Raw genomic sequence first — 15,991 nt, 5'->3', positions numbered from 1 at the left:
TTTAAAAAGCCCTTCTTGTTAGCTGACACAACACTGGCCAATTTCAACTCGAATTGAGCTTTAACCTTTTGTTTCTTCTCCCTGTATATATGAACTACAGCTCTGTAATCTTTCTGCAGAGCCTGACTTTGATCATACGATTTCTTTCTCCTCTTGAGCTCCACAAGGAGTTGCTGTTCAGCCAATGTTGCTTGACGTAGGACACAGTGGAGTTGCCTGCTCCTGTGCTCCCAAAAGGTGGTTCTTAAGACTGACCAGCACTGATGGACTCCTAAACCCTCAAAAGCAGATTCCCAGAGTACTCTGCTAAGTTTTGCCTGTTTTAACAACAGATAGGATGCAAAGGCAGTTTACCGTGGCAAATACAGATTCCCTGTTTTTTGAGGCATGTGGCTCAAGATTAAATGTCTTAAAGGCTGTAGGTCAAAAAACTGTACAGTCCTCTACTGAGTACTTTCCAGCTTCTAAAGCAATCCCTCTGCCTGTTCTGCAGTGCTTCATGCCTGCCCATTCCAGCAAGTTGTCAGCTTCATAACTGCAGCGGAGCTGGCAAAAGCATGAGGTCCTGGAAAGATTTTAGTGGTCATTCCTGGCATAGATTTGTACTGTGGAGGAGGAGCATTCTCAGGAGACAGCAGAGCTCTTATCTGCCACGTCTTTGCTTGGGAAGTTTTGCTGGCCAAAGTGGCTTGAGCAAAGACATCTCCCCAGGCAATCCCTGTGCCCTGCTGGGTTGTCAGTACAGCTCTCCATCCATTGTGCTAATTGCCAGGCCTGATGGAGGGGATAATGAACAGCAGGAAAAATCTCTGAGGCTCCTCTTGAATTGCGGAAGTATGTGGAGTGGGAAGAAGAGAGGGATTTGGGAGTTTGCTAATTGAAGGTAATTTTTTTTTCTAGAAGTGCTTTGTTGTTGTTTGTTTTTGTTTCATAGCAGTCAGTACTTAACAAAATGACTAATCGTGCTTGTGACTCATGTCTCATTAGTGAGAATCTCCAGCCTCATCTGTCAGGGCTATAATCATCAGCAAGGGGGGGGAAAACCTCTTAGCACCTTCAGACATCAGTTCTCCTCTTTCTGCTTAACCCACTGAAGGTGAGGGAGGCTTTGTGTTAGTTTTGACCAGCCATTTCCTTCCCTTCCTTCTTCTTACCTTAGTAGTCCCCAAAACCTCAGGACTTAACTCATTCCTGTTTCTGCTCAGGAGTCTTCCTTGGGACGATGTGAACTGAAAATACTTATATTGCTTATGGCCTGAAGAGCTCTGGCCTTAATGAAAGTTTTCCTCATGGGACCATTTAAAAAGTGTTGGGCTGGTGCTGTAATGAGAAGCCCACTAGGCACAGCAGCCCTGTGGCTAACGAGAGCTGGGGGACAGCAGCCCCCTCCTGCAGGGAGACCCAGGGTCTGCACAAGGGATGGCTTGCCCAGCTCTCCTTGCTGGAGGAGAAAGTGCTTCTCTCTTCGAGCTATCGACTCGCCCTTCCTGCTCAGCTCCTGCCTTGGAAAGGGCTTTTTAATCTTTAAAGGAAAGCTTAGACCCAGACTGATTGTGATGCCTGGAGTATGTGCTCCCTGGCAAGATGACTAAACCAAATGTTAATTGCTCTTGAAGTCAGCCTTTAATCAACTCATCGTGGGTTCTGGCCACTCTGTCTCAGTTAGGTAAAAACATCTCTTTAGCCTTGCAGCAAGCACTGGAGGGAAAAAAAAATTTAAGAGGAAGACTTGGAGTGTCATTGCTGCATCAGTGTTGAGGCCATCTCCATGGAGGAATATCTTATCTAAATAACTTTCCAAGCTGCTGGAAAAGGTCTTCTTCTCATCTGTCATAATGATTTTCAAGTCCTTTGAGCACTCTCAAAGAAATAAAAAGCAGGGTATGCAATGTTCCGTACAGCAGTAGCTGAGGAGGAGTAGCACATTGCTCCTCAGCACATGCACCAAACCTTGGTATCCTGACACATTCCTGTAGCACATCTGGATGAGCTGCAGCAGCTTTCTCCTCTCGTCCCTTAGTTGGGGTGAGGGTGGGCACAGGCAGGGTGGTGCTTGCAGCCAGCTCCTGTTTGACCCCGTGCCACACAGTGTGTGGTGAGGTGTGGATGCTGTGCCTGCAGGGTTGGCCACAGAGGTACCTGTGAGTCTTGTCAGGCTGCATCAAGCTTTGGGTTTTGCTTGGATCATGCCCAACACCAGAGTCACGACAGACTGTGCTGAAGCAGGATGGTTTTGATCATAGCATTTTGCTCAGCACTCACCTCTTAATTTTTGTCATCTCAGATCCTACCTTGCAGGTGGACACAGCCACCGCCAACCTCACGGTGCAGGAGAAGGAGTCCTTCCCGCTGGACTGCAGCATCCTGTCCCGCTCCAGCCCTGAGTCCCACTTTGCAGTGACGTGGTACAGCCTGCGGGCCAAAGAGGCGGGTGACCACACGGAGGAGGGGGAGGAGGAGGAAGAGAGGGAAGCAGTGCTGAGTGTGGGCCCTGACGCCATCTTCAGCCCCGAGGCTGGTCGCTGGGAGGGCCGCCTGCGCTTCCAGAGGCTCTCGGCGGTGCTTTTCCGGCTGACGGTGCTGCAGGCTGGCGGTGCTGACACAGGCAACTACTCATGCCGAGTGGAGGAGTGGCTGGCAGATCCCAACGGCCTCTGGTACCGGCTGGCTGAGGAGGAGTCAGGGATGGTCGCTGTGCACGTGCAGGATGCAGGTGAGAAGAGGTGACGACTGTCTGGAGCCATGGCCTGGCATTCCCTGCACCTTTGCTTTAACCAAGGAGTGAATGGCACTGGGGCGAGTCTGTGGGGCTGGTACTTTTCCAGTCAGCTCGATGGCTCTCGCCAGCTCTTGCTTTGCTGGAGTATCCACATTGCACTCAGCTCTGTGCTGGGGCTGCTCACCCACAGCATTTACCAGCTGGTGTGTCTCAAGTCAGTGAGGACAGACCTTGCCACCCACTGGGATTTAACCCTCCCCTTTGGGGGTAAGTTGGATTAGCTCTGCACAAGGGTGCAGGCTGTGGCAGGCGGGTCTCCTCACAACTCTTGAAGCTGTGGGATGGTTTAGAGGCCCCGAAGGTAACTGAGATCATGAGATCTAAGGGAGATAGAGATTCTGGGGTGCTGCTGCCTTTGTGTAGCACCACTGAGAGAATGCAGGCTTTGCAAGTCTCCCTGCTTTATAAGATACTATAAATCTCCACCAGGGAGGACTCTATCACTCATGAAACTCTTGGGGGGATAAAGCTGAAATGTGCCCTTTCTTCTGTTCTAACACTGGTACATTTTTCCCAGAGCTCCACCTCCTGTATTGACATAGAATAATGAGCATCTGAGGTTTTTTATGTTTCTGATGGAGTTTGCATGCCCTGATTACAGAGAAGCCATGAAATGTGACCACCCTGTGTCTCTTTCCAGGCTCCACCCTGCAGTCTGTCATCTGCTCCAATGACGCCCTCTTCTACTTTGTGTTCTTCTACCCCTTCCCCATCTTTGGCATCTTGATCATCACCATCCTCCTGGTGCGGTTCAAGAGCCGAAACTCCAGCAAGAACTCGGAGGGCAAGAACGGGGTCCCCTTGCTGTGGATCAAAGAGCCTCACCTCAACTACTCTCCCACTTGCCTAGAGCCACCAGTCCTCAGCATCCACCCAGGAACCATAGACTAAAGAGGCAGAGACACCTGTAGGGACACACAGAGGGAGAGAAGCAGATACACCGGGAACCCTGAGGAACACAGTGGGGTTTGTTGTTCTTGTTTCTTTTGTTTCAGTGTTCTGTGCTTTGACACAGTGGCTGAGCTCTGCCCAGCCAGTGGGAGCAGGAAGGTCCAAGGCTTCTTCCAGCACCTGTGGGAACGTACCCCCTCACCCCCCATGGACAGAGGCACTTGCTGTACATAGCGGATGTTCCTCTTGGACTAATTTGACTCACATCAGTTCCTGTCTTTTGGGCTGTTACTTTTTTATTGTTTCTTTTTTGGTCACGCAAAGAACTGTAGACTTCCCCTGCCCTCCACACAGTGTGGAGTTCCCAGGGGGTAGCTGGTCCTGGGATGATCTCTTTGGAAGTAAATGTACATGTTTTCCAAAACAGACTGGTTTTCCTTCTCAGACTCAGTGCCAGAGTGAAGAAGGTCTTTTCCCAAGGTGCACTGAGCTAGCTCCTCCCTCTTCCAAACCAGACAAAGCCAGGTCTGTCCCCAGAGGGGTTAACTGGGCTGTCTCTCAGGAGGTCCATTTCAAAGACTGGCTGTAGCCTCAGCATCTTCTTGCCTCCATCTTGTTTTCTCAGGAGGGAGCAATTCACCTTTTGGGAGTGTTCCCAGGTCTTGGAGAGACTGAATATTGAGAGTGTTTGTGGTCAGGACAAAAGCAGTTTAGTTTGTCTCAAGGAACTGAAGGGGGGAAAGGAAGGAGGACACCTGAAAGCCCTGACTATGTTGTAGCAAAGAGGGTCCTTGTGTGGTCTCACCAGAGTCATGCTCCTCCCTGGTGTCCATGCTGCCACCTCTGACGAGGCAGATCTCCTCTGTGCCCCAGTCATTTGGGAATGGGAGGCTTGATCCAGTCTCTGAAGGCTTCAACATGACCAAAGTAATGACTCCAAGAAGGAGGAAAGGATAAGCTCCACGGGTCAGGTTCACAGTCCCTGGATGGTTCAGCCACAGAGCCCAGTAGCAAACATGCCACGTAGTGGGGACATGCAGTTATAACCACCACGTGTCACGAGTTTTCCTGTGGCTGCACTACTTCCCAGTGTGAGCCTGGACAAAGCAAGGAACCTGCTGCACATCAGCACCCTGGGGACTTCCTGTCCCCTTGGCCAGGAGAAATCTTCCCCCTGCGTGTGTGTATGTGCATCTGCCGTTTGTTTCTGAGACTTGAGGAAGAGAATCCAGTTCTCCAGAAGCTCCCACTCCTGGCAAAGTCACCTGCTCTTGTAAGAGTCACTGTGGCAGGAAATGCTGTTCTTTCTGTGAAAGATATGGCTCTCATGAACCAAACCAGGGCTCTTGCCACGTGGGGCACCTGACCTCCTGCACCCCCTAATGCCAAGAACCCCTGCCCCGTCTTGTGGAGGAAACCGCCTCCTCCCCCACAAGTGTTATGTCTGGCGGAAGAAAATGTTTGCCAAAAATGGCCTTTTGTTGTCTTCCTTGATGTCTTCCTGGCAAATCCGGCCATTTCTTTTTTTGCAGCGTGGCTGAAGCCAACCAGGGGCGGACGGGCACAGCCGCAAGACCCCCCTGCCTCATGTGTGAGAGGTGCCATACCCACAGCCGTTGTCCTCTCCGGAGGGTTGGACTGCTCTTTGGGAGCAGAGGGGACCTCAGCAGATGCTCTGTAGCACTCAGTCAGTTAGACCCTGATGCCTTGATGTTTCAGAGGTGGTGAAGCTTCAGGTAGGAGATCTGCACCATGAAGCCTTGCTCCTGTCTGGGAGAGGACCCACATGGCTGCAGATAGTCTCGTGCTAAGGCATTTGAAGTTGGCCACCTCTGCACCTCCACCAGAACAGCACTGGTTTCTTCTTCTGCTGGGAAGCCCCACTTTCACTCGTCCCTCTGTGAAGTCTGCCTCCTCAAGATGTAACTGCTTACTGGCCCCAGCATATGCATAAAACCACACTCCTATATCTGTACGTATCGCACACCCGCACACTTGTCTTCCCTTTCTGGCTAAGACGTCTGCAAAGAGAGGAGTGGGATGAGGAGTGAATGGAAATGAAGAACTGAGGTGCGAACAGCTGCAGCTGCAGCCAGCGGGTATTGTTTCCTGACTGTGCTATCTCCTGTATGTACTGCTCCCAGGCAGGAACCACGATTCACTTCAGCTTTAAGAAGAAGAGAAAATGAAGTCAGTGGGAGCCGTTCTTTCCTGGGAGAGCTCTGCTCTGCACCTGAGCCACGCACCTCCTCACCACCCTGTCTGCCCCAGAGCAGGGCTCTCCTGGAGGCCTGCCCCATGGCCCTGTCCCTCTGGGTGGATGGGGTCCCTTCCCAGCCCTGTGGTTCCTGCACAGAGCCCAGGCTTTCCTGGGAAGTGGCTCCCGTGGTGGTCCCTGAATGTACCTTGCCGGTGACATTTCTCCATTGCTCTGGCAGTGTGTTGCCCAGTCTCAAACTTCTCTCCGTTTTTATAAGGCAGACTCTTCCTGTAACGAGTTTTAACACCAAGCTTTTCAAACCACTCTCTCTGTGCTAACTTTCTGTAATGAACCCAAGAAGAAAGAGAGAGACCCTGTCCATGCATGATGTGGAAATAATGTTTGGGATTTTTAAAAAAAGAAAAAAGAAAAAAAACCCAACAAAAACTTTGTACAATGTTGCACTAAAACATGTTTTATACAACACACCCAAGAGCTGTAGTAAACTGTGTTGAAATTGTGAATCCTATTGCTGCTGGTTTTTGTCAGATTTGGGCTTTTATTATGCCTTTATGTGCACTCCCTGCATAAGGGTGTGCTGAGGCCCTCTTCTTGGGAAGCCTCTCCCACTGCCCCTATTCCTAGATGCAGTAACTTCTTTCCCTACCATTGGTAGCACATCTCCTCTTTCTTGCAGCTGGAGCTTGCAGACACCTGGCACCCTCTGATTTCATACCCCTTCCATCCCTTAACCCATGCCATAATAGAATATAACATTTAACAGAGGCCTGTCAGGTCTTTTTATTGAATGGGAAACACTGTTCTTGAAATTTTTCTGCAAGCAGTAAGTACTTTACTGTGTCATCGTCTGGATTTGAAGAAAACCCTTATTTTAATAGAATTATGCATAGCAAATGTTAAGCAAATTACCTTTAGTAACCTTGATGAAAGCAGAATATAATTCACTACAGAAGCTGATGTAAAATGCAACCTGTTCATTCTCATTACCCACTTTTGCCTTAAGTAAGGATTTGGTCAGGAGTCTTGAATTCCCTCATTTCCTGGAATAGGGAAGTAGCATGATGCATTCCTACCTGTATTGCAGAAGTGGTGTGGAACTGGGCGAAATGTGCTACTTACACACCTTTGAGGTTGGATTTTGGGTTTTTTTCCACATTGATTTAAAACAAAACATATCCTCTGCTAAAATAATTTTGTAAGAAAGGTCTGTTGTCCCCAAACACAACGGGCTGCTTGTGCCCCCTGATCCCCTTGTAGGGGCAGGATGCTAGTTTGGGGCAGCCTGAGTGGGGTTTGCTGCCTGACTAGCAGGGCTGCAGTGGGTGTGCTCCTGCTCCACTTGAGGACCAGACAATGTGCAGCCACCCTGCAGCACAGGAGGGATGCCTCAGGGGACCATTGTGTGCTCCCATCAAACCACCAGCCCCAAACTAACGCCAGTGTGGCTTCCCCTGAGAAGAAAAGAGAAAAGGTTCTGGCTCACGCTCATGAGATTTAATCCAGCGGGTTTGCAATCCAAGCGAGAGAGCACGGCACAGCCGGTGGTAAGTGTGCCCGTGGGGTGCCCTGCCATCTCCTGCCTAGATGATGCTGTACAAGCCCTTGGCTACCTTCTCCAGGCGGTCCTTGTACTCCAGGTGGGCGTAGAGGGAGGGGGGAACGCCCTGGAAGCCGTGAATGACGCCCCACCAGCTGGCGGCGATGGCAGCAGTGGAGTCGCTGTCGCCCCCGTGGAAGAAGGCGCGGTGGGCCAGCTCCGTCCAGGAGTCCCCCGCGCCCAGCAGGGCGTCGTAGGCGATCATGGGCGCGTCGTGCCCGCTGCTGCCCCCCCAGCCGCTGTAGCTGAGCGAGGTGTAGAACGAGTCTCTCTCCTCCACGCCGTACTTGGGCGGGAACGTGGGCGGTGAGACCCCGTCCGAGATGCCTCTCTCCTCCAGGTATTTTCTCCACTGCTCTTCGAAGTAATACCTGCCAAACGGGATGGGATGGAGCGGCTGTAAGTTGTCCCAGGGCAGCAGCACACATCCAAGCACCACGCAGGCGCCAGTGGAAAATGCGCCATGTCAAGAGCCCAAAGCGAGGGCTCAGCAAAATGGCAGGCGGCCCCCATTTGTCAAAAGGGACATGATTTACAGTAAGAGGCACAGGGACATGTTTCAGTGAGTTAGATTTCCCCTCCCTCCAGCCACATGGGAGAAGATAGCCCAACACCTGCAGGATTCAAAGGCTCAGAGTGAGAACTGAGTCATCCTCCCAAATTCAGAGCAGCTCTACCTCTCTGTGTGTGACCCTGCACACAGAGCTGCAGTGAATATGCAGTCACATTTGGTTATAACTTTCAAACTGAGCTCAGCCCTAAGCCTGGTACTGTTCCCCACCCCTGCTTCCCATCTTTCATAAGATCACAGTTGTGTGAGATGACCAGTCCACCTACTTCATAGTGGATCCAAAAAACGGTCACAACTACAAGATCCAAACACAACTTGCCTTTTTTTTTCACCCAAGCTAAGGTATTCTGAATTGATTTAATCCTATGGCAGGCGTGTGCTGCCCTAGGAGTTTACCATAATGTGATTACTGAAACTTTAGTATGAGCAGAGCTCGCCCTGTCGTACGAGGGCTTTAAGAAATGGCAGTGCAGGGAGTGCAGCTCACCAGTGCTCCATGTTCTCCTTCACGAAGAAGCCAGAGTCCTGCACGTAGGCTTTTGCCTGGGGCAGCACGTCCATCAGCCCCTTCCCCCAGGCTGGGGGGGGCACGCTGTTCACTGCGTAAGCTGTGAAGAGGGCTGAGGCCAGGGCCCCCAGGTAGCCGGTGGGGTGGTGGTGGGTCATGCGGCCGCTCTCGATGCTGACTTTCACGAGGGTTTCCAGCTGAGCGGGGTCGTAGAAACGCAGCCCGATGCACATGGCGCGCATGGCACCCCCGCAGCCTCCCGCCCGGGGGCTGAACGGGATCCTCCAGCCGTCCGGCTGCCCCGGGTCCAGCTTCATGGTGCTTTCCAGAGACATGGCGCCTGGAGACAGCAGCCACAAAGCCCAAGAGAAAGAAGAAACAGAAACATCAGCAGGAGACAGCTCGGGAACAGGGGAAGACAGGCAGGGCAGTGGGGAAGAAAGCACTGCTCTGCATTGGAGCTTCCCTTTAAAAGCATAAGTTGTCTGCTCACATACATATCCTGCCTGAAACTGCTGGAGCATCCTGCATCCTCCCCAGCAGACCTGATAATTTTTGTTTGTGAAAATAATTAAAAGGTCTACGGGGTAGGAAACACTTCGCTGCTGAGTTACTGACATTATTTATATTTACGTTTCATGTTATCCATAAAACATATATACTAATAGATATATACACATATACCTAGATATCTCCTTGTAAACAGCAAGGTTTATAGGATCTCTGACAAAAGGCAAGTCTAGGTAACTGCTTTTTCAGTTTAGCCTTTTTACAGGACTTTTAAAGGCAGAGACCCCACAAACTCCTCAGGAATCTTTCTATTGCCTCACTAATAGAAAATGTACTAACAGAAAATGTTTTCCAGCTCTCCCTTGCTGCAGTTTACGTTTGTCAGAAAGCCTCAAGTGTAGCACCTCCCTCACCTCAACATGGTCTGCATAACTGGCTTTACTGTACTCCTCTTCCATAAGCTGAAGAACAAGTGTACTAGGTGACACCAAAGGTTTGTCCAGCCCGTTAGTTCATCTCCAAACACTGCCACTAAAGGGTAACTACAGAAAGACTATACAAAATGAGGCACGCCCACCTCCATCTCTTTCATATTTCTGCTATTTACTTTTTAAAGAAATTACTCTGCTTCTTCCAGTGCTGCTGCTTCAGACTAACACTTGTCCAACACATTCATAGGACAAAAAACCACACCCAAATTTCAGAGCCCAGCCAAGACAGTGGAATGTTTTGAGAGTTAAGCCCAAATTCTTGTGTGTGGTGAAGAAACAGATTTGGAACATTAAATTACCTTTGATTCTCTTCTACCTTGCCTTTTTCTCCTAGTCTTCCCTTCTGGCCCAATCTGAAATACTTCTTTTCCAACAGGAGGGTAAATCAAGGCAGGTTTCAAGCAGCTTCATTAAAGTTTTGATGTGTTGGACCCCACAAACCCCAGTGTGCTCAGTCCTCTCTCAGACACACAGGGTAACAGCAGCAGCTGGCTGTTACCACACCCCCAAAACTAGACTGTTGCTCCTACACTTTGTTCCCTCACTGGCACAGGTAGCTGATGAACTTGCAGGTGCTGTTACTTGGGGAGTCAAACTAAATAGAATAGAGTAGCAAGGAGGAAGCCTGGTCAAGCAACTTCACCTCACTTTGGTGCAACTCAGTGACCATGATCCCAGGCACTGCACTAAGTCCCCTGCAGAGCTCTTGGCTTTTGCACTTTCATGTACATGTTTGGCAGTAGGGTTTGGTTTATGGCAGCCTGTTTTACCTGCATGTACAGCACCCTTGTAAGTAAAATATCTCCAGATCCATGCACAGCTTTAAGACTGGCTTCTGGACATACACTAAAACCAACTAGCAGCTGGCCTCTGTCAGGAATAATGTCACGTGCTGGGCCAAGTGTCTTTAGCTCTACTGGGACCAGTCTCTGACTGGAGTGCCTGTGAGTTTGCCTTTAGGATGTCTCAACGTGGGAACATGTTCAGGCCTCTAAATCTGCTTTTTGCGTAGTTTACTAATTCAGCGCTGGCTGCTGTGTATCAAAATTGTTAAGAGGGATATCAGTATCATTTCCAACTTCATGATGACTAAAAGAAAATTGAGGCAATTTTCTAAAAATCTCACCATACCAAGCATTGTACTTAATGACCTGTAACAGGACATTAAAATGAACCTGTCAAACAAAGCCACATTCTTAAAAAGATGTGCTAACTACTCTATTCTGGTAAAAGAGAACTTCTTCCAGGAAGACAAGGAGGAGGGGAGAGAGCACAGGGACTAAGGTAGCTTAAAATCAAAATCTGCGTAACAAAACCAAAGATTACTCTTGCTGAAACTTCGAGAAAAACTTTCTTCTCTTCGGGACATGTATGGGCAGGATGAGACCACACACCTCAGTCCTTGATAAAAAGTGAGGTTGTTCTTGCACTAATTGTAGTTAAAAGAAGAAGGAAGATGACAAGGCTTTAAATGGAAAGAAAGACTGGTTATTTTGCAATACAATTTGCTTGCAGCTTTACGCCTGTGCATATTATTTTAGGAGATGACTACTGATAACTTGCAAGTGGAAAAAATTGTGTAAAACAAACCAGTGTATAACAGCTAAGACTCCTAGGATTTATGAAGTATTATAAGTATTATCCTCAGGCTTTAAAACAGTTAAAATATTAAAACATTGGAAAGCCAATTTAGGAAGACAAAGCTGGAATCACACCAGGTCTTTTTTTTAAAAAAACAGGTTTTAAAAAAACTGCTGTAGGCAGTTTCTGAATTAGGAAATTGTTTTGGAAATCCTTCACATCCTAGTTAGGAATCCTTTGTACTAACAACAGGAAACTAGAAGTAACCTAAACACGGTACTGGCCTATTGTTACAGCGGGGATTACTGTAACACGCCTATATCAAACCAGGAGTCCCGTGGAAAGGCAATCTCTAAGGAGGGATTGTTGGTGGGTGTTTCCGAGATGTTTCTTTCCCAGCCATGGCCGGGCTCTGCCCAGGAGCCCTCACAGCCCCGGCCCGAGGGCCCTTCCCGCGCAGGGAGCACAGAACAGCCACTGGGAGCGAGGCTGAGCAGGGGCTGGGGAAACCCCGCGGCTCCCCTCAGGGCCCCTCCCCAGGGCCGCACGGCGGGGGGAGGAGACCCCGACAGTCTAAGGGAAGAACAAATACAAGGAAAAAAGTCGTGTGTGAATTCAGGCAACCTGAAAAAGTTCCAAGAACAGCTGGACCCTATTTTTGGAATACGCTTTCATTCCACTTCTCTAGACTCTTCATGAGCACAGACAGTACCAATTGTTTGGGATCGATCAGTACATATAAAAAAAGGTGAGATAAAAAAAGCACATAGTGGTAAATAATTCCAAAGGGAGAGAACTTGGACCAAAAGAGTTTTGAAACAGATTTCCTGGAGAGGCACTGTAGCTGTACTGTGAAAAAAGAAGTGTGTCTAAGCTTGTGTAGCTTAATTCAGGGGCTTTGTAATCTGCAAGGAACAATGAATTTGGGGCTGTGGCACATGACAAATAGCAATAATACATGTAGGGGTTACCTTTTCACTGAATTACCGCGGTGAGTTTTCTCCTGGGGCTGCATCCCTGAGGGACCCTGCTGTGGCTGTCCTGTGACTCAGAACGTTGTGGGAATCCCTTTGTTACCGCACCTTTGCGTTTTCAGGGCTGGATTCCCTCATGTGAGCCATCAAAGTGACTTTCCCCCACTGTTCTAAGGAAACCTCTTCTGTGTTGGGTCAAAAGTTCCAACAATAACTTTCCATTCTCAACCTTCAGGGCTGCAATTCCCTGGTGAGTACTTAGGCCAGAACAGCACGACCCTGGGTTATGTTCTCAGTTAAAATCCATGTATTCTGAACTGCCAAAAGAAGTTAGTGGCATGCAACTTTTATCATTAGGACCTACCAATATGGCATGGAGACTCCAGAAAGCAGACAGCTTTTCAGGGTATGGATTAGGTATTCCCTTCAGTGGGAATTAAACTGCTAAGGGTCAGGATTTAAGCTCTCAGAGCTAGAATACCTTTCCTGTGGCTGCAGCAGGAGCAATTCAGCTTTTACAATGTTGAATTGGTTTTGGACCCTCTAAACAATGTGTATATCTTTTTCTACCTAGACAATCTGACCTTTCCTTGTCACTCCTCTTAGCGTCCATAGCAAATTTGCTTTCAAATTCTTCACTTCGAAATGGGAACTTCTTGTGGGCATATTACAGCTCAGTTAATCACAGAAGGAATGCAGCACTAACATTTAAATTTACTAGCATTTAAAATTTAGGTTCTTCTCCTTTTCATCTTAGGTTTTAGTCACCAAGCATAGAGAGTGAAAATACCTTCCAGGTACTGTCTCACTGCCAGCTGTGGTTAGTCCACCTTGGCCGGGGGAACTAAACGATGCTGCTTCACCAAAACTGCAGTGAATCTCTTGGAAGTGTGATCTGCAAGCTTTTGCTATCCTGACAAGTATCATTACCCCTTCCTAAATATTTTATCAATTAGGCCGCTTCAACAACTGGGACTTACAGGTGTTAAAGAAGACTGGTAATTTAGTTCTTGACACAAGGATAGGAGGCCGCTGTGGAAAGGTAAGCAGAATAAATTCCTGTTCAGGTTTCTAACCTGGTTTGTTTTGGAAAAGCACAGCTCTAATACACTATGCTCAGTGGCAAGACTTGGCCTTTCCCAGGTTTAATGTCAAGACAGAACACTCTTGGCATACTCTGGCCACTCCAAATAAGCATGTCTAAGCCTACATACAATTTTAATGTATAAACTTTGCACAGGACTGCTGAATTTGAGTGTTTCCTGGATACTTCACATTTCCTGCAGTGGTCAAATTAGAGGCCCAGCCTAAGCAGCTCCAGTTTAAATGTAATCCAAGCATCCAGAATGGCCTAGGCCATGAGCACAGAGACAGATGGAATCCTCAGGGAAGAGCTGGGTGAGGAGGGCTGGGTGAACCAGGAACCAAAGGGATATGTTGTACGTGTCTTGGCTACTGTAGCCGTCAAGGTGCCCTTCCTGAATACTGCCAGGCCCACTGCCTGTGACACAAACTCAGCACCACTGTGTCTGTGCAGAGAAAAGAGAGATGGTGGAAGTACAGGGTTCAGAATAGAAGATTGTGGCCTGACTGTCCTGTTGCAGAAAGCAGGCATGCAGAGCTAACTGCAAGCAGACTTTGGGTTTAATATGTGTAATTATTCCAAGCAAGGATCTCTGTGCCTTTAAATATATTTTACATGTAATTTGTTGCGTTTATGATGAGAAGTTCTGTATTAATTCTGTTTAAATGCGTTGTTTTAACACAGCATCTCAGGGTGCGCATTATACTGATTGAATGTGCATTTTTTATCCACTGAATGTAGGAATCCCAAGTGCAAAAGCCATCACCCTTCCCGAGTTCAAGGCCAGGCCTCAAAAACACCTGTAAGAATGTTTTCTAAATGTGGGCAAAACAGTATCTTTTTCATCTAGTTCAGAGAAGCCCAAACCACTTCAGCTTGCCCTCTTCTGTTCTCTTTAGCTCATCCTGAAACAGGCACTGAGCGTGGACTGCTTTTGCTTTTACATAAAACACAGTTAACACTCTGAACAGCCAAAAGCAGAGCCAGGGCCAACCCCAGCTCCAAGCTGCAAGAGAGACATGAGCACCAGCACAGCTCTACCCAAACATACGATGGAGGGGTTACCTGGAGCTCTGCCCTCCATGTCATCCATGCACTCCTTGTAGTTCTTTGCAAGCAGAGTGTAGAGATGTGGTAAGCTTGGGTTTTTCCCGGCAGCTACCAGGGCTTCGGCCGTGGCCAAGTGCATCACGGTATCATCGCTGACTCTCCAGCCTTGGATGCTGAAGTTGCCCAGTCCCCCCATCTCTGCCAGCTCCTTGTGGATGACTGGGCCACTCTTCTGGAACTCCCACCTCCCATTGTAATAGCCCAGCGTGTCACCAACTGCACTCAGCACTAAGGATGCCACATAGTTTTCTATCTCCTTAGGACATATTTTCTGTCCCATGACTACTTCAATGTAGAAGACACTACAAAAAACAAAAAAAAAAAGAGAAGGAGGATAAAAATTATTTTTTTCCCAGTTCAGTATGGGCTTGTACTGCTAAGCTCCAGCAGGCTGGATACCCTGCCTGGCACACGAGTCTCACTCAGACGACTTGTTTCTTCATAGCACATGGACCCTGTGCACCTACCATGAGTAAGTGTGTGGCAGCTCCTGTGCAGCCCAGCCCTGGTCCAGGGGCAGCTGGACATGTCCTGCTGGGACACTGGCAGCAGCCCGGGACAACGCTGCATACTGTACCCATCTCAAAGACCAAAACGCAAGGGCAGGACTGCTGAACCATGTGCAGGGTATGTGACCACAGCCATGTTCTCCACCGTTCTGAGTGCATGAGCAAGCTCAGATCAGCGCCCAGAGGCTTTTGTACCCTGGGGTAAGGCGAGCCTGACCCTCAGAGGTACAGAAGTAAGGGGTATGGGCTAAGTATGGGGTAAGGTTTGGCTGAGCTGCTCAGCTTTGGCAGGGCCAGGCAATGGCGGTGACACCTGGCCTGCTTCTCGGGCAGGCTACAATAGCGTGTGCTCGCACAGGCAGCGCTCCCACCCCGCGGCTACTTCAACCATGAAATATCAACCACGCCCCCCCCCCCAAAAACCCTCCCCAACTCTGGGTGCGCTTCTCCCTTTCGCTTGTGAGAAGCGGAAGCGGGGAAGGCCGGCGGGCCTACCCGAGCCGGGGCCCCGCGGGTACTTACACGGCGAGCCCCCCGATGGCTGCCAGCCCGGCGAGCACAGCCACCACCTCGAGCAGACTGCGAGGAGCCCACAGGGGCCCGCCCCACGCCATGGGGAGCGGCTGGGCCTCGGCAGCCGTGGGCCCGGCCTGTTTAACCCGTTCCGGGCCGCTCCCCTCGGCCCGTCCCCCCGCGGCCTCCCGGGGCGGTGTCACCGGGCACGGCTCCTCCTCGCCAGCCCCCCGGGCCCTCCTTGGCGGGTCCTCCCTGGCAGCCCCCGAACCCTCCTCGGCAGCCCCCCGAGCCCTCCCTGGCAGCCCCCCGGCCGCGGCCGGCTCGGCGCGGCGCAGGCGAAGGAGGCTCGGGCTTGCTTTCATTTTCGGGGCTGCCTTGGGGCGCCCTCGGGAGCGCCGGGGGGAACCCTCGGAATCGAAACAGGCACCTGGGAAATGAAGGCAACGCATGGAGACGAAATGTTTCCTAAAAAAGGGGGAAAAAAGGCCCTTTCAGCAGTTCCTTTGTGTGAACAACCCCCTGCCCTCTTCCTGGCTGAGCAGGGTCCCACTCAGTGTCTTCGCTGCAGACAGATCTTGGGAGGGTTTTCCTCAGCCTTGGGTTATGTTTCCCCCCCTTGCTGCAGCCTGAGGAGAAGCTCCAGCCTTTT

The 15,991-nt window shown here is 49.7% G+C and overlaps 2 protein-coding genes across 4 annotated transcripts in view; one reads left to right on the top strand and one right to left on the bottom strand.

Moving 5' to 3' along the window:
- Window positions 1–6,394, top strand: part of IGSF3 (immunoglobulin superfamily member 3) — a 95,056-nt gene extending 88,662 nt beyond the window's left edge. For both annotated transcript variants that reach the window (XM_069025182.1, XM_069025181.1), the window contains 2 exons: window positions 2,285–2,713; window positions 3,420–6,394. In XM_069025182.1, the coding sequence (XP_068881283.1) occupies window positions 2,285–2,713; window positions 3,420–3,670 (680 nt within the window). In that variant the 3' untranslated portion in view covers window positions 3,671–6,394. The remainder of the gene's footprint in view (window positions 1–2,284; window positions 2,714–3,419) is intronic.
- A 247-nt stretch (window positions 6,395–6,641) lies between these two features.
- ADPRH (ADP-ribosylarginine hydrolase) lies at window positions 6,642–15,977 on the bottom strand. Of its 2 annotated transcripts, none has more exons than XM_069025184.1 (4): window positions 15,770–15,977; window positions 14,273–14,619; window positions 8,547–8,907; window positions 6,642–7,859 (listed from the first exon to the last, which is right to left on the bottom strand). In XM_069025184.1, the coding sequence occupies exons 2-4, from the start codon at window positions 14,595–14,597 to the stop codon at window positions 7,472–7,474; spliced, it is 1,074 nt and encodes a 357-aa protein (XP_068881285.1). In that variant the 5' UTR covers window positions 14,598–14,619; window positions 15,770–15,977; the 3' UTR covers window positions 6,642–7,471. The 2 variants fall into 2 exon arrangements, with proteins under 2 accessions (XP_068881285.1, XP_068881284.1); XM_069025183.1 differs by lacking the exon at window positions 15,770–15,977 and adding an exon at window positions 15,349–15,517.
- Window positions 15,978–15,991: the final 14 nt, after the last annotated feature.

Source organism: Aphelocoma coerulescens, chromosome 1 (genome assembly GCF_041296385.1).
Source record: "Aphelocoma coerulescens isolate FSJ_1873_10779 chromosome 1, UR_Acoe_1.0, whole genome shotgun sequence".
Classification (NCBI taxonomy): Eukaryota; Metazoa; Chordata; class Aves; order Passeriformes; family Corvidae; genus Aphelocoma; species Aphelocoma coerulescens.
This window is presented reverse-complemented; position numbering and strand designations above follow the sequence as displayed.

Coding starts and splice junctions, on each gene's coding strand:
- ADPRH (XM_069025183.1), bottom strand. CDS start 15,440: ATGGCGTGGGGCGGGCCCCTGTGGGCTCCTCGCAGTCTGCTCGAGGTG. Junction 14,620..15,348: donor GCCATCGGGGGGCTCGCCGT/GTAAGTACCCGC, acceptor TGTTTTTTGTAG/TGTCTTCTACATTGAAGTAG. Junction 8,908..14,272: donor CATGGAGGGCAGAGCTCCAG/GTAACCCCTCCA, acceptor TGCTGTCTCCAG/GCGCCATGTCTCTGGAAAGC.